Raw genomic sequence first — 24799 nt, 5'->3', positions numbered from 1 at the left:
TTCCTTTGGAACAGATAGTTCTTCCTCTTCCACCATTAGTGTGTCATTTTGAGTTTCCTTTTCCCAATTCTCTATGTCTTCATGGAAGACATACCGAGAGCAGTCACTGAAGAATTAACTGCTCAGCCACTGTGGCTGAAGGTGGCCGATACTCGTCATCACTAACATGTACATTAACAGAATATCCTTCACTTTTTAGCAGTGTCACACACATTTTTTTGTCCTCATTTCATATTAAATCCTGTGCAGGGTTTCACAGTAAGTCCTGTGCACTGATTCACTTTCAATACTGATTTTATATCAACTTCTCAAAGGCTACACCTCACTGTCTTCTTATCGATCCAAAATTGGTCAAAACAACTTCCTTGTAGGAAAGAAAACTTATCCAGAAAGACTTCCATATGATGATAAACACCGGCGTTTCACGAAACTGTACTTCTCGTGCCCTCAGTGTGACCAGCCTGAACTAGAACCTTGAAAGCATGAGCAACCTGTGACGCTCACTTGTCTCCTTTCTTCTTCCTGCCAGGCAACGGTTCATCTTGCTCCTGAACACATACATTGTTTAACTTTCAGTTGCCAAATGATTTCCAACACTTGCTGCAGCTATGAGTGAAACATGAACTGAATCTCATCAGATAAGGGAGACCATAGCTGTCGGTATCATCTCTCTGAATTGCTAAATCATATTAAAAGAAATGAAACCACCACATACATCTGTCAGTTTTCATTGTACATGAATGCCTTGGAATAACATGTCAAAATGTTGTGACGTTGCATTGTGGTCTACTCATGCAGTGTATGAAATTTGGCCTTTAATATCACTTGTCCCTTTCATGCTACAACACTGAAATATCAGGCGTACTAGAAAAAGTATTATCCTCTACCCGAGCGGATAATATTTGTCATGGTGGGCACCTACAATATGTATTCTTTCACAAGTCACATTTTTAATCACATTGACATTTTTTATTTTCCCTCAGAAACATGTTGTTGGTGCTTTCACATATTGTGTGTGTGCCCTAAATAGTTGTTACTTAGTGGTAAAAATTTCACTGGACTCTGAGGAATAGTTCCAAAGTTATTAAGCCCTAAAGTTGGCTCTGGAGATTGACTGCCAAATGTGTATTGGGTTTGCAAAGTCACACCACCTTCTTTCGCAAGCTGCAAGTCTGGAACTAATTCTTAGGGGAATCTAATACTTCATATATGAGGTTTCCACCCATGGTAGCATTGGTGTGCTAAATATCAGCCAGATCCAAGACTATGAGCTGGAACATATTCTCAAACTGGTTCAATTGATATGAAATGACCCTGCTTTCTGCTACCCTGTACAGAACTTTCATTTACATAATTAATACTATTTGTCTACCTGGATTTACCCCAGGCAAACAGAAGAAGACCTGTATGACACAGATGACTGAAGCAAAACAGTATGCGAAAAATTGGATGAAGGACGTTGCAAAATTGAGACAGACATACAAAATGAAACTACTTTGTGCCTTGTAAAACAGTATAGGTGCAACATTCTGTTGTGCTTCACCTCATAAAATGCATAGTTCTGCAAAGCAATGAGGAATTAGGCCAGAATCAACATCACCAATCAAAGGGCTACTTCAAAAACATGTGAGCAGACGGCATTTCCTGATGTGAGCGAAAGAAAGGCATAAAATGTCACCAAACCAAGCACAGAATGCCACTATCAATGGTGTTTTATTTCAATAAAATGAAATGCATTTTGTGACAAGAATTTTCTTGTGGTTGGAAAGACAGATTTAAAATATCTTCAATAGTGTAATAAACCCGTGAAGATCTGGAGATGGCATTTAGAGGCTGTGGCTGTAATATACTGAAGAGCCAAAGATACTGGTACACCTGCCTTGTATGATGCTGGCTCCCACAACAATTCAAACATGCCACAATATGTATGGCATTGACTCATCTAATGTCTGAAGTAGTGTTGGAGGGAATTGACATCACGAATCCTGCAGGGCTGTCCATAAATACGTGAAAGTACAAGGGGGTGGAGATCTCTTCTGAACAGGCATCCGAGATATGCACAATAATGTTCATGTCTAGGGAGTTTGGTGGCCAGCGGAAGTGTCTAAACTCAGAAGAGTGTTCCTGGAGCCACTCTGTAACAATTCTGGACGTGTTGAGTGCTGCATAGTCCTGCTGAAATTGCCCAAGTCCGTCAGAATGCACAATGGACATGAATGGATGCAGGCGATCAGACAGGATGTTAATGTACTTGACACCTGTCAGTCGTATCTACACGTATCAGGGGTCCCATATCACTCCAACTGCACACGCCCCACACCATTAAGAACCTCCACTAGCTGGAACAGGCCCCTGCTGACACGCAGGATCCATGGATTCATGCGGTTGTCTCCATACCCATACGCGTCCATCAGCTCGATACAATTTGAAATGAGATTCATCTGACCAGGCAACATGTTTAAGATTCATCTGACTAGGCAACATGTTTTCAGTCATCAACAGTTTAGTGTCGGCGTTGACAGGCCCAGGCGAGCCGTAAAGCTTCGTGTCGTGCAGTCATCAAAGGTACACGAGTGGGCCTTCAGCTCCAAAAGCCCATACTAATGATGTCTCATTGAACAGTTCACACGCTGGCCCTTATTGATGGCCCAGTATTGAAACCCACAGCAATTTCCGAGAAGGTTGCAATTCTGTCATGTTGATCGATTGTATTCAGTCATTGTTGGTCCCATTCTTGCAGGATCTTTTTCTGGCTGCAGCAATGTCTGAGGTTTGATGTTTTACCAGATTCCTGATATTCACAGTGCAGTCGTGGAATAGTCTTATGGAAAAATCCCCAGTTCATCGCTACCTCCGAGATGCTGTGTCCCATTGCTCGGACTTCGACTATAACACCGCGTTCAAACTCACTTAAATCTTGATAACACCTGCCATTGTAGCAGCAGTAACCAATCTAACAACTGTGCCAGTCACCTTGTTGTCTTATACAGGCGTTGCCAACCGCAGCGCCATCTTCTGCCTGTTTACATATCTCTGTATTTGAATACGCCTACCCATACCAGTTTCTTTGGTGCTGCAGTGTAAATAATCAGTTATACATAATTAACAGTTGCTGTGGCTCTCCAGGACAATAATTCTGCCCATGAACTGGGCAAGCGTCTCTTTAATTTCTTGTAATTGTGTATGCTACAATCATTCCTCATACTACCATTGTCAATTACATTTTTATACAGAGATTAGTGTGTCCACGTGCAAGTTAATGGTCTCCATGTTTTAACCCTTTCACTGCGCATTTATTCTCAGCGGCTCCTGCCCTGTGCGCGTTATTTTCACCTGGTGCGTATATACATGTGACTGTAGCAGTCTACCGGTATTATTGAGATAAAAATGAGACACAAAATCCAGTATTGTCCGTGTAAATTGTTTCCTTTTTTTTAAATCTTTGTTCAGAAAGTTATTTTGTTCAAAAAAGGTACTTTACTAGGAGAAACAAATACAAAACATATTACATTAGTAATACTTCAAAGTGTGATATCTCTCTAAACAAAAATTCAAACATAAAGGCACATTACATCTTAAACAAAAGTATCTTGTGTCACTTCGTTTATCATGTTTTGCACATACAATACACCTTCTCTGGGCGGCCTTCTTCTTTGAAGTTCCCAGGATTAGAGAGATAAAGTGGTGCTCGGTTAGGCATAAGGGATTGTCACCATCAGCCGAAATCCTTCCACGATGTCCCTCTGTTTGCAGTTGGTGGTGAATCTCTAGGATCTCCTTGATAAGTTTCTGTTGAAAATCAGATACTGAAATATTTCGACCTGTTTGAGTTTTATATAATGCACACGTATTGAGCAGAGACAGATCCACCAAATGAAAAAATACTTTTTTATACCATTTTACAGTTTTTCGTACACATTCTACTGAACTTAGCATCATGTCGCTCCTGTCGACGGCCCCCATATTTTCAGTGTAGCTTACGAAGCAAGCTGGTTTTGTTTCTGGTTCATTCGTGGTTCTGTCAATTTTGTCAGTCACTGTAATTTAGCTTGTATGATGAGTTGAAAGCATCCTCACTTCCCGCTTGTCCTGCCACTTCAGAGCAAGAAGTTTACCTGTTGACAAACTCGATCTCGCCTTTTCTAAGTTGTTATATATATATATATATATATATGGATATGTGTGTGTGTGCGCGAGTGTATACCCGTCCTTTTTTCCCCCTAAGGTAAGACTTTCCGCTCCCGGGATTGGAATGACTCCTTACCCTCTCCCTTAAAACCCACATCCTTTCGTCTTTCCATATATATATATATATATATGGTTATAATAGAGGGAAACATTCCACGTAGGAAATATATATCTAAAAACAAAGATGATGTGACTTACCAAATGAAAGTGCTGGCAGGTCGACAGACACACAAACAAACACAAACATACACACAAAATTCAAGCTTTCGCAACAAACTGTTGCCTCATCAGGAAAGAAGGAAGGAGAGGGAAAGACGAAAGGATGTGGGTTTTAAGGGAGAGGGTAAGGAGTCATTCCAATCCCGGGAGCGGAAAGACTTACCTTAGGGGGAAAAAAGGACGGGTATACACTCGCGCACACACACACATATCCATCCACACATATACAGACACAAGCAGACATATTTAAAGACAAAGAGTTTGGGCAGAGATGTCAGTCGAGGCAGAAGTGCAGAGGCAAAGATGTTGTTGAATGACAGGTGAGGTATGAGTGGCGGCAACTTGAAATTAGCGGAGATTGAGGCGTGGTGGATAACGGGAAGAGAGGATATATTGAAGAGCAAGTTCCCATCTCCGGAGTTCGGATAGGTTGGTGTTAGTGGGAAGTATCCAGATAACCCGGACGGTGTAACACTGTGCCAAGATGTGCTGGCCGTGCACCAAGGCATGTTTAGCCACAGGGTGATCCTCATTACCAACAAACACTGTCTGCCTGTGTCCATTCATGCGAATGGACAGTTTGTTGCTGGTCATTCCCACATAGAATGCGTCACAGTGTAGGCAGGTCAGTTGGTAGATCACGTGGGTGCTTTCACACGTGGCTCTGCCTTTGATCGTGTACACCTTCCGGGTTACAGGACTGGAGTAGGTGGTGGTGGGAGGGTGCATGGGACAGGTTTTACACCGGGGGCGGTTACAAGGGTAGGAGCCAGAGGGTAGGGAAGGTGGTTTGGGGATTTCATAGGGATGAACTAAGAGGTTACGAAGGTTAGGTGGACGGCGGAAAGACACTCTTGGTGGAGTGGGGAGGATTTCATGAAGGATGGATCTCATTTCTGGGCAGGATTTTAGGAAGTCGTATCCCTGCTGGAGAGCCACATTCAGAATCTGATCCAGTCCCGGAAAGTATCCTGTCACAAGTGGGGCACTTTTGTGGTTCTTCTGTGGGAGGTTCTGGGTTTGAGAGGATGAGGAAGTTGCTCTGGTTATTTGCTTCTGTACCAGGTCGGGAGGGTAGTTGCGGGATGCGAAAGCTGTTGTCAGGTTGTTGGTGTAATGCTTCAGGGATTCCGGACTGGAGCAGATTCATTTGCCACGAAGACCTAGGCTGTAGGGAAGGGACCGTTTGATGTGGAATGGGTGGCAGCTGTCGTAATGGAGGTACTGTTGCTTGTTGGTGGGTTTGATGTGGACGGACGTGTGAAGCTGGCCATTGGACAGGTGGAGGTCAACATCAAGGAAAGTGGCATGGGATTTGGAGTACGACCAGGTGAATCTGATGGAACCAAAGGAGTTGAGGTTGGAGAGGAAATTCTGGAGTTCTTCTTCACTGTGAGTCCAGATCATGAAGATGTCATCAATAAATCTGTACCAAACTTTGGGTTGGCAGGCCTGGGTAACCAAGAAGGCTTCCTCTAAGCGACCCATGAATAGGTTGGCGTACGAAGGGGCCATCCTGGTACCCATGGCTGTTCCCTTTAATTGCTGGTATGTCTGGCCTTCAAAAGTGAAGAAGTTGTGGGTCAGGATGAAGCTGGCTAAGGTAATGAGGAAAGAGGTTTTGGGTAGGGTGGCAGGTGATCGGAGTGAAAGGAAGTGCTCCATCGCAGCGAGGCCCTGGACGTGCGGGATATTTGTGTATAAGGAAGTGGCATCAATGGTTACAAGGATGGTTTCTGGGGGTAACGGATTGGGTAAGGATTCCAGGCGTTCGAGAAAGTGGTTGGTGTCTTTGATGAAGGATGGGAGACTGCACGTAATGGGTTGAAGGTGTTGATCTACGTAGGCAGAGATACGTTCTGTGGGGGCTTGGTAACCAGCTACAATGGGACGGCCAGGATGATTGGGTTTGTGAATTTTAGGAAGAAGGTAGAAGGTAGGGGTGCGGGGTGTCGGTGGGGTCAGGAGGTTGATGGAGTCAGGTGAAAGGTTTTGTAGGGGGCCTAAGGTTCTGAGGATTCCCTGAAGCTCCGCCTGGACATGAGGAATGGGATTACCTTGGCAAACTTTGTATGTGGTGTTGTCTGAAAGCTGACGCAGTCCCTCAGCCACATACTCCCGACGATCAAGTACCACGGTCGTGGAACCCTTGTCCGCCGGAAGAATGATGATGGACCGGTCAGCCTTCAGATCACGGATAGCCTGGGCTTCAGCAGTGGTGATGTTGGGAGTAGGATTAAGGTTTTTTAAGAAGGATTGAGAGGCAAGGCTTGCTTTTAACATATGCCATTACAGTGAGCATAAATTGCAAGTTGTTGAAGAGTTACTAGGCTGTTGTCCCAATGGCATCCTTGATTAGCATCTTGCACTATTGATGCATAATTTTCAGGGAAGTCCAGTATTACTAAAATTTCTTCTTATTTCAAATTATCCTTATGGAATTGGAGATATGCAGATTGCACTGTTGCTGTGGTCAGTTTGTTTTTTCACAACACAGTACAACAAACTCTTCCACTGTACTGAGCTTTGTTCCAAGAGCTGTGCATTCCGTTTGTGTTCATTGTTTATAATTAGTAAATTTAAAATCACCCATAATGAACTCATCACACAGTTTATTATTCATGTGTTACTTTGCCTCATCTGCACACTTTTCACACCTGTGCATCATACATGGGCAGGAAGTAATGCCACAACTAGTGGTTTCTTTTCATCTTCGTAATCCAGACCAGAATCCTTTATAGCAGTAAACATCAACTTAGCATTTTGATGGGTTCCACATAAACAGATATTGTGTGTGCTCCTTGCACTTACCATTTTGGCTGAAGACTGAAAAAAGATGATAAACTCACTTTGGCATTAGGATACTTTTGCTCAAATTCTACACATATTTAAGAAATGTTACATAGCAACAGCCTCATTTCACATCTGCACACATACCTTTCCCATTTTTACCATAACATATTCATTCTTGCCAGGCATTATTCTGCTGTAGTCACCATTTTTGTAAAACTTTGATATTAGCACCTTCATTTTTCAACTCAATTGTTTACCCTGAGCCAGTCAAAGTTCTGGAAGGACTCCTTGGGTTGCTTTAACTTTCCTGGTTTGCTTTACTATATACATAGAAACACTGAATTCCTTTGCAGTATGCTCAATAGAATGGACGGTACAAGAGCAAGAATAGCTACTTTTCTCTGGTGTGTGGATACCACACATTTTTCTTTCAAATTGTGCAACATTTTGTCCAGATTGTAGCATTTCTGGTATGATTTTTGTTCCTTTGGAACAGATAGTTCTTCCTCTTCCACCATTAGTGTGTCATTTTGAGTTTCCTTTTCCCAATTCTCTATGTCTTCATGGAAGACATACCGAGAGCAGTCACTGAAGAATTAACTGCTCAGCCACTGTGGCTGAAGGTGGCCGATACTCGTCATCACTAACATGTACATTAACAGAATATCCTTCACTTTTTAGCAGTGTCACACACATTTTTTTGTCCTCATTTCATATTAAATCCTGTGCAGGGTTTCACAGTAAGTCCTGTGCACTGATTCACTTTCAATACTGATTTTATATCAACTTCTCAAAGGCTACACCTCACTGTCTTCTTATCGATCCAAAATTGGTCAAAACAACTTCCTTGTAGGAAAGAAAACTTATCCAGAAAGACTTCCATATGATGATAAACACCGGCGTTTCACGAAACTGTACTTCTCGTGCCCTCAGTGTGACCAGCCTGAACTAGAACCTTGAAAGCATGAGCAACCTGTGACGCTCACTTGTCTCCTTTCTTCTTCCTGCCAGGCAACGGTTCATCTTGCTCCTGAACACATACATTGTTTAACTTTCAGTTGCCAAATGATTTCCAACACTTGCTGCAGCTATGAGTGAAACATGAACTGAATCTCATCAGATAAGGGAGACCATAGCTGTCGGTATCATCTCTCTGAATTGCTAAATCATATTAAAAGAAATGAAACCACCACATACATCTGTCAGTTTTCATTGTACATGAATGCCTTGGAATAACATGTCAAAATGTTGTGACGTTGCATTGTGGTCTACTCATGCAGTGTATGAAATTTGGCCTTTAATATCACTTGTCCCTTTCATGCTACAACACTGAAATATCAGGCGTACTAGAAAAAGTATTATCCTCTACCCGAGCGGATAATATTTGTCATGGTGGGCACCTACAATATGTATTCTTTCACAAGTCACATTTTTAATCACATTGACATTTTTTATTTTCCCTCAGAAACATGTTGTTGGTGCTTTCACATATTGTGTGTGTGCCCTAAATAGTTGTTACTTAGTGGTAAAAATTTCACTGGACTCTGAGGAATAGTTCCAAAGTTATTAAGCCCTAAAGTTGGCTCTGGAGATTGACTGCCAAATGTGTATTGGGTTTGCAAAGTCACACCACCTTCTTTCGCAAGCTGCAAGTCTGGAACTAATTCTTAGGGGAATCTAATACTTCATATATGAGGTTTCCACCCATGGTAGCATTGGTGTGCTAAATATCAGCCAGATCCAAGACTATGAGCTGGAACATATTCTCAAACTGGTTCAATTGATATGAAATGACCCTGCTTTCTGCTACCCTGTACAGAACTTTCATTTACATAATTAATACTATTTGTCTACCTGGATTTACCCCAGGCAAACAGAAGAAGACCTGTATGACACAGATGACTGAAGCAAAACAGTATGCGAAAAATTGGATGAAGGACGTTGCAAAATTGAGACAGACATACAAAATGAAACTACTTTGTGCCTTGTAAAACAGTATAGGTGCAACATTCTGTTGTGCTTCACCTCATAAAATTCATAGTCTCCATACCCATACGCGTCCATCAGCTCGATACAATTTGAAATGAGATTCATCTGACCAGGCAACATGTTTAAGATTCATCTGACTAGGCAACATGTTTTCAGTCATCAACAGTTTAGTGTCGGCGTTGACAGGCCCAGGCGAGCCGTAAAGCTTCGTGTCGTGCAGTCATCAAAGGTACACGAGTGGGCCTTCAGCTCCAAAAGCCCATACTAATGATGTCTCATTGAACAGTTCACACGCTGGCCCTTATTGATGGCCCAGTATTGAAACCCACAGCAATTTCCGAGAAGGTTGCAATTCTGTCATGTTGATCGATTGTATTCAGTCATCGTTGGTCCCATTCTTGCAGGATCTTTTTCTGGCTGCAGCAATGTCTGAGGTTTGATGTTTTACCAGATTCCTGATATTCACAGTGCAGTCGTGGAATAGTCTTATGGAAAAATCCCCAGTTCATCGCTACCTCCGAGATGCTGTGTCCCATTGCTCGGACTTCGACTATAACACCGCGTTCAAACTCACTTAAATCTTGATAACACCTGCCATTGTAGCAGCAGTAACCAATCTAACAACTGTGCCAGTCACCTTGTTGTCTTATACAGGCGTTGCCAACCGCAGCGCCATCTTCTGCCTGTTTACATATCTCTGTATTTGAATACGCCTACCCATACCAGTTTCTTTGGTGCTGCAGTGTAAATAATCAGTTATACATAATTAACAGTTGCTGTGGCTCTCCAGGACAATAATTCTGCCCATGAACTGGGCAAGCGTCTCTTTAATTTCTTGTAATTGTGTATGCTACAATCATTCCTCATACTACCATTGTCAATTACATTTTTATACAGAGATTAGTGTGTCCACGTGCAAGTTAATGGTCTCCATGTTTTAACCCTTTCACTGCGCATTTATTCTCAGCGGCTCCTGCCCTGTGCGCGTTATTTTCACCTGGTGCGTATATATATGTGACTGTAGCAGTCTACCGGTATTATTGAGATAAAAATGAGACACAAAATCCAGTATTGTCCGTGTAAATTGTTTCCTTTTTTTTAAATCTTTGTTCAGAAAGTTATTTTGTTCAAAAAAGGTACTTTACTAGGAGAAACAAATACAAAACATATTACATTAGTAATACTTCAAAGTGTGATATCTCTCTAAACAAAAATTCAAACATAAAGGCACATTACATCTTAAACAAAAGTATCTTGTGTCACTTCGTTTATCATGTTTTGCACATACAATACACCTTCTCTGGGCGGCCTTCTTCTTTGAAGTTCCCAGGATTAGAGAGATAAAGTGGTGCTCGGTTAGGCATAAGGGATTGTCACCATCAGCCGAAATCCTTCCACGATGTCCCTCTGTTTGCAGTTGGTGGTGAATCTCTAGGATCTCCTTGATAAGTTTCTGTTGAAAATCAGATACTGAAATATTTCGACCTGTTTGAGTTTTATATAATGCACACGTATTGAGCAGAGACAGATCCACCAAATGAAAAAATACTTTTTTATACCATTTTACAGTTTTTCGTACACATTCTACTGAACTTAGCATCATGTCGCTCCTGTCGACGGCCCCCATATTTTCAGTGTAGCTTACGAAGCAAGCTGGTTTTGTTTCTGGTTCATTCGTGGTTCTGTCAATTTTGTCAGTCACTGTAATTTAGCTTGTATGATGAGTTGAAAGCATCCTCACTTCCCGCTTGTCCTGCCACTTCAGAGCAAGAAGTTTACCTGTTGACAAACTCGATCTCGCCTTTTCTAAGTTGTTATATATATATATATATATATATGGATATGTGTGTGTGTGCGCGAGTGTATACCCGTCCTTTTTTCCCCCTAAGGTAAGACTTTCCGCTCCCGGGATTGGAATGACTCCTTACCCTCTCCCTTAAAACCCACATCCTTTCGTCTTTCCATATATATATATATATATATGGTTATAATAGAGGGAAACATTCCACGTAGGAAATATATATCTAAAAACAAAGATGATGTGACTTACCAAATGAAAGTGCTGGCAGGTCGACAGACACACAAACAAACACAAACATACACACAAAATTCAAGCTTTCGCAACAAACTGTTGCCTCATCAGGAAAGAAGGAAGGAGAGGGAAAGACGAAAGGATGTGGGTTTTAAGGGAGAGGGTAAGGAGTCATTCCAATCCCGGGAGCGGAAAGACTTACCTTAGGGGGAAAAAAGGACGGGTATACACTCGCGCACACACACACATATCCATCCACACATATACAGACACAAGCAGACATATTTAAAGACAAAGAGTTTGGGCAGAGATGTCAGTCGAGGCAGAAGTGCAGAGGCAAAGATGTTGTTGAATGACAGGTGAGGTATGAGTGGCGGCAACTTGAAATTAGCGGAGATTGAGGCGTGGTGGATAACGGGAAGAGAGGATATATTGAAGAGCAAGTTCCCATCTCCGGAGTTCGGATAGGTTGGTGTTAGTGGGAAGTATCCAGATAACCCGGACGGTGTAACACTGTGCCAAGATGTGCTGGCCGTGCACCAAGGCATGTTTAGCCACAGGGTGATCCTCATTACCAACAAACACTGTCTGCCTGTGTCCATTCATGCGAATGGACAGTTTGTTGCTGGTCATTCCCACATAGAATGCGTCACAGTGTAGGCAGGTCAGTTGGTAGATCACGTGGGTGCTTTCACACGTGGCTCTGCCTTTGATCGTGTACACCTTCCGGGTTACAGGACTGGAGTAGGTGGTGGTGGGAGGGTGCATGGGACAGGTTTTACACCGGGGGCGGTTACAAGGGTAGGAGCCAGAGGGTAGGGAAGGTGGTTTGGGGATTTCATAGGGATGAACTAAGAGGTTACGAAGGTTAGGTGGACGGCGGAAAGACACTCTTGGTGGAGTGGGGAGGATTTCATGAAGGATGGATCTCATTTCTGGGCAGGATTTTAGGAAGTCGTATCCCTGCTGGAGAGCCACATTCAGAATCTGATCCAGTCCCGGAAAGTATCCTGTCACAAGTGGGGCACTTTTGTGGTTCTTCTGTGGGAGGTTCTGGGTTTGAGAGGATGAGGAAGTTGCTCTGGTTATTTGCTTCTGTACCAGGTCGGGAGGGTAGTTGCGGGATGCGAAAGCTGTTGTCAGGTTGTTGGTGTAATGCTTCAGGGATTCCGGACTGGAGCAGATTCGTTTGCCACGAAGACCTAGGCTGTAGGGAAGGGACCGTTTGATGTGGAATGGGTGGCAGCTGTCGTAATGGAGGTACTGTTGCTTGTTGGTGGGTTTGATGTGGACGGACGTGTGAAGCTGGCCATTGGACAGGTGGAGGTCAACATCAAGGAAAGTGGCATGGGATTTGGAGTACGACCAGGTGAATCTGATGGAACCAAAGGAGTTGAGGTTGGAGAGGAAATTCTGGAGTTCTTCTTCACTGTGAGTCCAGATCATGAAGATGTCATCAATAAATCTGTACCAAACTTTGGGTTGGCAGGCCTGGGTAACCAAGAAGGCTTCCTCTAAGCGACCCATGAATAGGTTGGCGTACGAAGGGGCCATCCTGGTACCCCTGGCTGTTCCCTTTAATTGCTGGTATGTCTGGCCTTCAAAAGTGAAGAAGTTGTGGGTCAGGATGAAGCTGGCTAAGGTAATGAGGAAAGAGGTTTTGGGTAGGGTGGCAGGTGATGCTGGATATCCATCAGTCCCTATACCAGTTCCAAACTGAACAATCCACTGCCCTCACCCACCTAATCCTTCACCTACACATCAACTCAGCCAATGAACACACCCGTCAACTCCTACCCTTAATAAAAGTCCTCAATCTTTCCTCTCCCACATCCACACCGGCTATTCAGAGCATCCTCCTACAGGCCAACCGCAAATTAGAGCAGCATGCCACCCTTCACCTCAAAAAACTATCCAATCTCCTGGTTTCCCACCTCCGGAAAGGCAACTCACTCACCCTTCACAACCTTTCCAGCAAACCTCAACCACCTCTCATTGCACACAAACCCAGTCTCTCCCATCTACTCAGTCTCCCACTTCCAGCTCCACTCCCTCCAAAACCTCAAAATTCCAAGCAACACAATCTGGCACCACAACACCCTAATTCAGTAGTTAACCTTTCCTCCAAACCTCTCTCCCAATCTGAAACCTCTGTCCTATCCAAAGGCCTCACCTTCAGCCCCACTCCCAGATTCAACCAAACAGCCCTCGTCAAAGATTTACTGTCCTACACTCGTACTCTCTGCTGGAAGTATCACTTTGCCACGAAGAAAAATGATCCTAATCCTACCCCTAATGATCCAACTCCCCAAGACACTATCCAAATTGAACCCTGCCTGGAACAGTTCCGTCCTCCGTCACAGCGGGACCCACCTCCTCTTCCTCAAAATCACCCTCTCCAAACCTTCCAGGAATTTCTGACTTCCAGCCTTGCCTCTCAATCCTTCTTAAAAAACCTTAATCCTACTCCCAACATCACCACTGCTGAAGCCCAGGCTATCCGTGATCTGAAGGCTGACCGGTCCATCATCATTCTTCCGGCGGACAAGGGTTCCACGACCGTGGTACTTGATCGTCGGGAGTATGTGGCTGAGGGACTGCGTCAGCTTTCAGACAACACCACATACAAAGTTTGCCAAGGTAATCCCATTCCTGATGTCCAGGCGGAGCTTCAGGGAATCCTCAGAACCTTAGGCCCCCTACAAAACCTTTCACCTGACTCCATCAACCTCCTGACCCCACCGACACCCCGCACCCCTACCTTCTACCTTCTTCCTAAAATTCACAAACCCAATCATCCTGGCCGTCCCATTGTAGCTGGTTACCAAGCCCCCACAGAACGTATCTCTGCCTACGTAGATCAACACCTTCAACCCATTACGTGCAGTTTCCCATCCTTCATCAAAGACACCAACCACTTTCTCGAACGCCTGGAATCCTTACCCAATCCGTTACCCCCAGAAACCATCCTTGTAACCATTGATGCCACTTCCTTATACACAAATATCCCGCACGTCCAGGGCCTCGCTGCGATGTAGCACTTCCTTTCACGCCGATCACCTGCCACCCTACCCAAAACCTCTTTCCTCATTACCTTAGCCAGCTTCATCCTGACCCACAACTTCTTCACTTTTGAAGGCCAGACATACCAGCAATTAAAGGGAACAGCCATGGGTACCAGGATGGCCCTTCGTACGCCAACCTATTCATGGGTCGCTTAGAGGAAGCCTTCTTGGTTACCCAGGCCTGCCAACCCAAAGTTTGGTACAGATTTATTGATGACATCTTCATGATCTGGACTCACAGTGAAGAAGAACTCCAGAATTTCCTCTCCAACCTCAACTCCTTTGGTTCCATCAGATTCACCTGGTCGTACTCCAAATCCCATGCCACTTTCCTTGATGTTGACCTCCACCTGTCCAATGGCCAGCTTCACACGTCCGTCCACATCAAACCCACCAACAAGCAACAGTACCTCCATTACGACAGCTGCCACCCATTCCACATCAAACGGTCCCTTCCCTACAGCCTAGGTCTTCGTGGCAAACGAATCTGCTCCAGTCCGGAATCCCTGAAGCATTACACCAACAACCTGACAACAGCTTTCGCATCCCGCAACTACCCTCCCGACCTGGTACAGAAGCAAATAACCAGAGCAACTTCCTCATCCTCTCAAACCCAGAACCTCCCACAGAAGAACCACAAAAGTGCCCCACTTGTGACAGGATACTTTCCAGGACTGGATCAGATTCTGAATGTGGCTCTCCAGCAGGGATACGACTTCCTAAAATCCTGCCCAGAAATGAGATCCATCCTTCATGAAATCCTCCCCACTCCACCAAGAGTCTTTCCGCCGTCCACCTAACCTTCGTAACCTCTTAGTTCATCCCTATGAAATCCCCAAACCACCTACCCTTGTAACCGCCCCCGGTGTAAAACCTGTCCCATGCACCCTCCCACCACCACCTACTCCAGTCCTGTAACCCGGAAGGTGTACACGATCAAAGGCAGAGCCACGTGTGAAAGCACCCACGTGATCTACCAACTGACCTGCCTACACTGTGACGCATTCTATGTGGGAATGACCAGCAACAAACTGTCCATTCGCATGAATGGACACAGGCAGACAGTGTTTGTTGGTAATGAGGATCACCCTGTGGCTAAACATGCCTTGGTGCACGGCCAGCACATCTTGGCACAGTGTTACACCGTCCGGGTTATCTGGATACTTCCCACTAACACCAACCTATCCGAACTCCGGAGATGGGAACTTGCTCTTCAATATATCCTCTCTTCCCGTTATCCACCACGCCTCAATCTCCGCTAATTTCAAGTTGCCGCCACTCATACCTCACCTGTCATTCAACAACATCTTTGCCTCTGCACTTCTGCCTCGACTGACATCTCTGCCCAAACTCTTTGTCTTTAAATATGTCTGCTTGTGTCTGTATATGTGTGGATGGATATGTGTGTGTGTGCGCGAGTGTATACCCGTCCTTTTTTCCCCCTAAGGTAAGTCTTTCCGCTCCCGGGATTGGAATGACTCCTTACCCTCTCCCTTAAAACCCACATCCTTTCGTCTTTCCCTCTCCTTCCTTCTTTCCTGATGAGGCAACAGTTTGTTGCGAAAGCTTGAATTTTGTGTGTATGTTTGTGTTTGTTTGTGTGTCTGTCGACCTGCCAGCACTTTCATTTGGTAAGTCACATCATCTTTGTTTTTAGATATATATTTCCTACGTGGAATGTTTCCCTCTATTATAACCATATCATTAATTTGAACCCAACAATTACGTTTGTTATTGTCGCTGTTGCATCTCGAAATCTTTCCTGTCGTCTTATTTTCTCTTTATTTTCTCTTTCTGCGTTTACCAGTAGTCTCACTTTCTATTCACCTTCCCTTTTTACCGTAATACAAATTTATCCCGCCTATATATACTCTATAATACGTAATCCACTTCCAAACCATAACCAAAAAATTTTTATTTTGCGCTTTCAACAATACCGCTAACCGTTTCTAGTTCAATAACAGCTGCCTTCACGTATTAAATAACCATTTCGGCTAGTTCTAATAACTTTTACTTTATTTCCACTTCCGTTTTTCGTACATCACTGATCATTTTTAGCCGCTCTCCACAGGTTTTAACGTCATTATTTACAATTGTTAGCCCCATTTTCGTAATCTTTCACCACAACACCACGCCTTTTAATACATTTACACGTTTTTTCGAAATTTTCCCGAATTTCTCCGTCCTTTAACGTGTTTTAGCGGCAACACAACCACCTAACCTTCATGCACATCGCTGTCTACCAACCCAAGTTCACCACAAGATCAACTTAACCAACACTTTTTCGCATTTTTTCATACCAGATCTCCAGTTATTTTCTAGTTCACCCTTATCTCTCCCCATATATTTTTATCTTTCATTTTCATTTCAACCTCATCTTACACTTTCCACCTTCTAATACCATGTCACCCTCACAACACCCCCACAACGACCCCATTAAGTTTTATTTACATTCCCTCCGCAAACATGCCTTCACCCTAGCCAGATTACGCTCGCATATTTTATTTTCTCAGGCTTGTCTGACATTTGGCATAACCCCCAAAGGCCTCACACTTAAAGTTCCCATCTCTGGCTGCAACCCTTCTTTCCATCAGTCCCTATACCAGTTCCAAACTGAACAATCCACTGCCCTCACCCACCTAATCCTTCACCTACACATCAACTCAGCCAATGAACACACCCGTCAACTCCTATCCTTAATAAAAGTCCTCAATCTTTCCTCTCCCACATCCACACCGGCTATTCAGAGCATCCTCCTACAGGCCAACCGCAAATTAGAGCAGCATGCCACCCTTCACCTCAAAAAACTATCCAATCTCCTGGTTTCCCACCTCCGGAAAGGCAACTCACTCACCCTTCACAACCTTTCCAGCAAACCTCAACCACCTCTCATTGCACACAAACCCAGTCTCTCCCATCTACTCAGTCTCCCACTTCCAGCTCCACTCCCTCCAAAACCTCAAAATTCCAAGCAACACAATCTGGCACCACAACACCCTAATTCAGTAGTTAACCTTTCCTCCAAACCTCTCTCCCAATCTGAAACCTCTGTCCTATCCAAAGGCCTCACCTTCAGCCCCACTCCCAGATTCAACCAAACAGCCCTCGTCAAAGATTTACTGTCCTACACTCGTACTCTCTGCTGGAAGTATCACTTTGCCACGAAGAAAAATGATCCTAATCCTACCCCTAATGATCCAACTCCCCAAGACACTATCCAAATTGAACCCTGCCTGGAACAGTTCCGTCCTCCGTCACAGCGGGACCCACCTCCTCTTCCTCAAAATCACCCTCTCCAAACCTTCCAGGAATTTCTGACTTCCAGCCTTGCCTCTCAATCCTTCTTAAAAAACCTTAATCCTACTCCCAACATCACCACTGCTGAAGCCCAGGCTATCCGTGATCTGAAGGCTGACCGGTCCATCATCATTCTTCCGGCGGACAAGGGTTCCACGACCGTGGTACTTGATCGTCGGGAGTATGTGGCTGAGGGACTGCGTCAGCTTTCAGACAACACCACATACAAAGTTTGCCAAGGTAATCCCATTCCTGATGTCCAGGCGGAGCTTCAGGGAATCCTCAGAACCTTAGGCCCCCTACAAAACCTTTCACCTGACTCCATCAACCTCCTGACCCCACCGACACCCCGCACCCCTACCTTCTACCTTCTTCCTAAAATTCACAAACCCAATCATCCTGGCCGTCCCATTGTAGCTGGTTACCAAGCCCCCACAGAACGTATCTCTGCCTACGTAGATCAACACCTTCAACCCATTACGTGCAGTCTCCCATCCTTCATCAAAGACACCAACCACTTTCTCGAACGCCTGGAATCCTTACCCAATCCGTTACCCCCAGAAACCATCCTTGTAACCATTGATGCCACTTCCTTATACACAAATATCCCGCACGTCCAGGGCCTCGCTGCGATGGAGCACTTCCTTTCACGCCGATCACCTGCCACCCTACCCAAAACCTCTTTCCTCATTACCTTAGCCAGCTTCATCCTGACCCACAACTTCTTCACTTTTGAAGGCCAGACATACCAGCAATTAAAGGGAACAGCCATGGGTACCAGGATGGCCCCTTCGTACGCCAACCTATTCATGGGTCGCTTAGAGGAAGCCTTCTTGGTTACCCAGGCCTGCCAACCCAAAGTTTGGTACAGATTTATTGATGACATCTTCATGATCTGGACTCACAGTGAAGAAGAACTCCAGAATTTCCTCTCCAACCTCAACTCCTTTGGTTCCATCAGATTCACCTGGTCGTACTCCAAATCCCATGCCACTTTCCTTGATGTTGACCTCCACCTGTCCAATGGCCAGCTTCACACGTCCGTCCACATCAAACCCACCAACAAGCAACAGTACCTCCATTACGACAGCTGCCACCCATTCCACATCAAACGGTCCCTTCCCTACAGCCTAGGTCTTCGTGGCAAACGAATCTGCTCCAGTCCGGAATCCCTGAAGCATTACACCAACAACCTGACAACAGCTTTCGCATCCCGCAACTACCCTCCCGACCTGGTACAGAAGCAAATAACCAGAGCAACTTCCTCATCCTCTCAAACCCAGAACCTCCCACAGAAGAACCACAAAAGTGCCCCACTTGTGACAGGATACTTTCCGGGACTGGATCAGATTCTGAATGTGGCTCTCCAGCAGGGATACGACTTCCTAAAATCCTGCCCAGAAATGAGATCCATCCTTCATGAAATCCTCCCCACTCCACCAAGAGTGTCTTTCCGCCGTCCACCTAACCTTCATAACCTCTTAGTTCATCCCTATGAAATCCCCAAACCACCTTCCCTACCCTCTGGCTCCTACCCTTGTAACCGCCCCCGGTGTAAAACCTGTCCCATGCACCCTCCCACCACCACCTACTCCAGTCCTGTAACCCGGAAGGTGTACACGATCAAAGGCAGAGCCACGTGTGAAAGCACCCACGTGATCTACCAACTGACCTGCCTACACTGTGACGCATTCTATGTGGGAATGACCAGCAACAAACTGTCCATTCGCATGAATGGACACAGGCAGACAGTGTTTGTTGGTAATGAGGATCACCCTGTGGCTAAACATGCCTTGGTGCACGGCCAGCACATCTTGGCACAGTGTTACACCGTCCGGGTTATCTGGATACTTCCCACTAACACCAACCTATCCGAACTCCGGAGATGGGAACTTGCTCTTCAATATATCCTCTCTTCCCGTTATCCACCACGCCTCAATCTCCGCTAATTTCAAGTTGCCGCCACTCATACCTCACCTGTCATTCAACAACATCTTTGCCTCTGCACTTCTGCCTCGACTGACATCTCTGCCCAAACTCTTTGTCTTTAAATATGTCTGCTTGTGTCTGTATATGTGTGGATGGATATGTGTGTGTGTGCGCGAGTGTATACCCGTCCTTTTTTCCCCCCTAAGGTAAGTCTTTCCGCTCCCGGGATTGGAATGACTCCTTACCCTCTCCCTTAAAACCCACATCCTTTCGTCTTTCCCTCTCCTTCCTTCTTTCCTGATGAGGCAACAGTTTGTTGCGAAAGCTTGAATTTTGTTGTATGTTTGTGTGTCTATCGACCTGCCAGTGCTTTTGTTCGGTAAGTCACCTCATCTTTGTTTTTTATTTTTATATATATATATATATATATATATATGTGGTTTGTTCTCACAGCTCCACAGGCATTAATCACTCTGTCATGCAAATAAGAAAATAACGTTGGGCTAGTGTACCAATTGTCAACACACAATGTGTGACCTTTACCAAGGTAACGTTCAAGTAAAGTGAGGACAATGCTTCCAGGTATTCCAACATTTACACCAAAGTCAGTTTCTTTTTTTAAGTCTGTTGCTGTACCCACATAAATAATAAAGTCAAGAATATAACCTGTTTCACAATCACATAACACAAAAAATTTTACACCAAATCTGTGGCGTTTGGAAGGAATGTACTGCTTGAAGAAGACACGACCTTTGAAGAGAACTAAACTTTCGTCAATGCACAAATTTTTAAAAGGATAGAAAGCACCTGGAAATACTTTTCTTAAGTGATCCACAATTCGATATAATTTCCAGATTTTGTCATCTCCAGGGTCCTTACTATTATTAGCAAAATGTAACATTCTAAGTAACAGAAGATATTTATCTCTCGGCATGATTTCTGCAAACAATGGAGTAGACAGTAACTGATCATTGGTCCAATAACTGTTTATTTCATTTTTTCTCACTTGAGCCATCAGAAAATTTACAGCAAGGAAACAGTAAACTTCATCACTGTTTGTCTTTGCAACGTCGCAGTATTGATTTTTCACTGGCATCATTGCAAAGGTGTTCATAATATAAATTACATTGCTCAGCTATGTAGCTAACAATTTCTTGGCTAAAAAAAAACTTGGAAGTAGTCGTATACAGTACATAAATAATCTAATTTGACGATTTTGCAACTGGAACCATTGTTTTCGAAATTATACACTTTACGGTCCAAATCAGAGTCTTTCCCTCTAAAATCAACTGTTTTGTGTATCTTAGGAGATTTTTCAGGCATACGCTCAGGCTCTTCTTTGGAATCGGAGAAAGAATTGACGATAACATCAAAATCTGGATCTGCATTTACTGGTTCAACGTATGTTGGTCCACAAATATTTTTTTATATTTGTGGTGACAGATTTATCTACCAGCTCGTCATCGTCATTATCTGTTTACCCATAACAACTGGATTGGGCATAATGATGTCCTCATTGTCACTTTGGTTTAGAATACTCAGCACCTCATCATCTCTAAATGGACGGTAACGTCACATCATTTTATTCGGTAATGCGGAAACAGCTGCACACAAACTAGATAATATAGCGATACGAATGAACTCAGCAGAAAGAGAATTCAGCATTCAATAGTCGTTCAGGTGTTTCCCAGTATTCCAACAATTAAACTGCATACTTGCGCAACAATTACATCCGACTTGCTAGCCCGATTGTCAGCGTTATACGTAACTATACGACTGTGGCAGGGAACTGCTGTAAGTATTTTTTTATAGCAAATAGTATATATACATCTGGAGCACTGAAACAATTAGCATATATTTACGTCTGCAGCAGTGAAACTGTTGAAGAATGGTTTACACGATTGTCCAGCTCCACTCGCTGTACTAACCTTTAATGTCTCTCTCTGATTTTGAAGCACCCCAGAAATGCTGCAGAATTTCCTCAAATTAGGAATTCCTCAAATGTACATTGAAATACGCATGGCAGGCAGTCTTTTTAGGAGCCTTAATCCCATGTGCAGTCAAGACAGGTAAAAAGGGATAGTGAGTACTACAGAGGAATACCATAACCGTCTCTTTGCACAAGTATTTAAAAAAAGGCAATTCTACATGAACTGAGGGACAAGCAACAACAAAGGCAAGAACAAAAAGGATTTCGGCCTGAAGATAAACTGCAGATGCTATATTTACAGGAAGATAGGTAGCAGAAAAGAAATGTGACTTTGGAATCATCATAGTTGTGTTTATAAATATAAAAAAGATTTACGAGACTGTAAGAAGGGGAGAAATATGGCAATGTCTGACTAAAATGGAACTGTGCTGAGGAATACAACTCTGAAGAAGAAATGTATAAAAAAATGGCTGAACAGTGTGGTAATACTGGGCAAAAAAGTGGAACAATTTAGAACAGATAGGGGGCTTCCAGAAGGAACTGTGCTCTCACCTATGCTCTTCAATTACATCATACACAACATCGTAAATTAAGCTATCAAAGTAAGGAATTTCTGAGAAAATAGAAAACTGCTCAAAATTTTATTAGTAACTCTGACAGAAATAGGAATTGGAAAATACCTGGCACAACTTAGACCACAACATACAAATCATATGATGTACAAATTTTGGGATATGGATCAAAATACAAGCAACACAGATAAGGTTTCTATGAGCTATCATTGACAGGTCAAGAATGGACGAGATAAGAAACGAAAAAATATTACACTCGTCATATCACTCCCATAAAAGAAACTAGGGAGGGTAATAGGCTGAAATGGTTTGGCCACATTAACAGAAACATTACCAGGAAGAGCTTTGGAGCGAACAACAGAACTCGACCAACTGGCAGACCATGAACATCAGGCTGAGAACATGTGAAAAACAGTTTGAATCAAAGAGGACTACACTGGAAAGAAATGCTGAACAACAGCATGTAGGAAAAATGAGAAGATTGGAAGATGCTCTGTGAAGACCTGCGTAATAAGAAATCTTTCGGGAGAGGAGGATGAGGAGTCAAACTCACCCCCTAGTTTTGGGAATATGTCTGGAGTTACTGCATTAACCACTGTTGGTATGCAGCACCATAGTTCACATAAAGTTGTTGGAAGAGAAGGCACATAGGCAGAGTCATTCACAGTGCAAGTGCAAAGTTCCCCCCCCCCCCCCCCCCCAAAAAAAAAAAAAAAGTAAAAGAGGGTCAAAACTGTGAGATTGGGTGATCTCGGAGGTGAAATGGTACAATGTGTAATTCGTATAACTCTTCCGCTCTAGCAGATGCAATCCCATACTCAACGAAAATCATGCTGCACATTTGTAAAAGTTGTACAGTAATTAACTACATTGTGTATGTTAAACAGATACTGTAAAATACCTCCTGTTTCTTTGCTACTGCCACTTCAATTCAACACACTTCGGTAATGCACAGACAAGCTGCAACAGGGAAACAGCTACTGGCTTGTAGTCTGGTATGTAAGGTAAAATTTCAATGTTTAGACACACATTTCCAGATAAATTCCCACTCTGCAGTGAAGTGTGTGCAGATTTGAAACTTCCCCGCAAATTACTGCTAGACCAAGACTTGAATCTGCGGCCTTTGCTTTTGTGGGCAAGTGTTCTATCAACAGACCTACCTGAGCTCAATTCACAACCCTTCCTCACAGCATTACTTCCAGTGGTACCTCTCCTTCTACCTTCCAAGAGAGTAATTTCCACCAATGTATGCAAGGAAACTTCTCTGAAGCTCAGAAGGTAGGAGAAGAGGTGCTGATGGAAGTAAAGCTGTGACAGCGAGTTGAGAGTTGTACTCTGATGGCTCGAGCAAAGGTTCGAAGTTCAAGGCACATACTTTTAATCTCCAGACAGTTTCATTCACGTAGAAGATACAATATTCTGAAACTGGAGGTATCTTTTCAAAACACACTATATTTCATACAATTTGTCTCAGATTTTGAACTTGGGCTACAAAAATCCATACCTGAGATCACGGTCCCAAAGAAGCATGCGAATGCTGTTGAGGAGGGCCTGGGTGCCCAGCTTTATGACAATGCCGTGGTCACTGGCAGACTCTGAGATGGCGTGGCGTGTGTACCCGCGCTCCATGTCGTAGTTGTTGGAGTCACCGTCCAGCAGTGCAGCCCTCATCTCTCCCTGCAGAACCTGTGTGCCGTGCCGTGGGTGGGCCATGTTCTCCTCTGGCACTGCAAAAACACCCCCAACATTTGGCAGTACAAGTACACGGAAATAACAAAAACGGACTGGAACTTTAAAAGTAGAAAGTTGAAGCCATCAAATTTCACATAAAAGTCATTATCTAACAAACAACAGACGAACATACAGGCTTTTCATTAATTCATCCACATACTTATATTATTTTTCTACAGTGAACAAAACGATTGGTTGGAAGGAAGTAATGTTTAAAAAGCTTCAGCTGCAAAATTGAATTAAATCAGATTTTTTTATGTGATTCTTCACCTTCTCCCAGCGCAATTCATGACGCAACTGCTCACGGGTGGATGGCTGAATGTCAGTGTCTAACTGGCAAAACAAACCACCATTTCCATCATCAGCTGGACTGATGGACTGGTGTAGTGCTCTTCTCTCTTCCCCTCCCCTCCCTTTGACCTGCCGCCCTGTCCACGGTCCACAACCAGTGACAGAGGTGCGTCCAAAATCCCGCCCCTCTTCCTCCTGCCAATGAGTTGCTTCGTCCATGATTTGCACCCAGGTACGCTCACTTGCAGCATTTTTGCTGTCACTTTACCTGCCTTCCACCAGGCTGTTGCCTACTTATCATCATGCCCAGAAATGAGGGACATCCTACCCAAAATCCTTCACATTCCTCCTAATGTGTTATTCCACCACCCACCTAATCTACACTATACTTACTTCATCCTTATGACATACCCGCTCCCAAGCACTTGGAATACGAGTCCTATCAGAGACCCCACTCAGTAACACCTCAGGCTTATCCTCAAGTCATACCTCATCTCTACTGAAATTTCTGCACAGCACAGTAGGAAAGATAGATTGCTACTTATCATAAAGAAGACATTTAGTTGAACACAGCACAACTAAAACTTACATAAAGCTTCTGGCCACACCACAGCCTTCAGCAGCAAGAGAGAAAGACACACACACACACACACACACACACACACACACACACACACACACATTCATACACGCATGACCACCAACTCCGGCAGCTCAGGCCAGAAGGCCATTGGCCTGAGCAACCAGAGCTGGTGGTCGTCTG

The 24799-nt window shown here is 44.0% G+C and overlaps 1 protein-coding gene across 1 annotated transcript in view; it reads right to left on the bottom strand.

Annotated features, from left to right (window-relative positions):
• Positions 1–24799, bottom strand: part of LOC126424770 (BTB/POZ domain-containing protein 9) — a 141532-nt gene that overhangs the window by 49619 nt on the left and 67114 nt on the right. Inside the window, exon 6 of the mRNA XM_050087522.1 lies at positions 23519–23741. Coding sequence (XP_049943479.1) covers positions 23519–23741 — 223 coding nt within the window. The remainder of the gene's footprint in view (positions 1–23518; positions 23742–24799) is intronic.

Source organism: Schistocerca serialis, chromosome 10 (assembly GCF_023864345.2).
Source record: "Schistocerca serialis cubense isolate TAMUIC-IGC-003099 chromosome 10, iqSchSeri2.2, whole genome shotgun sequence".
Lineage (NCBI taxonomy): Eukaryota > Metazoa > Arthropoda > Insecta > Orthoptera > Acrididae > Schistocerca > Schistocerca serialis.
The sequence above is the reverse complement of the archived record's forward strand: the minus strand, read 5'-3'. Positions and strand labels throughout refer to the sequence as shown.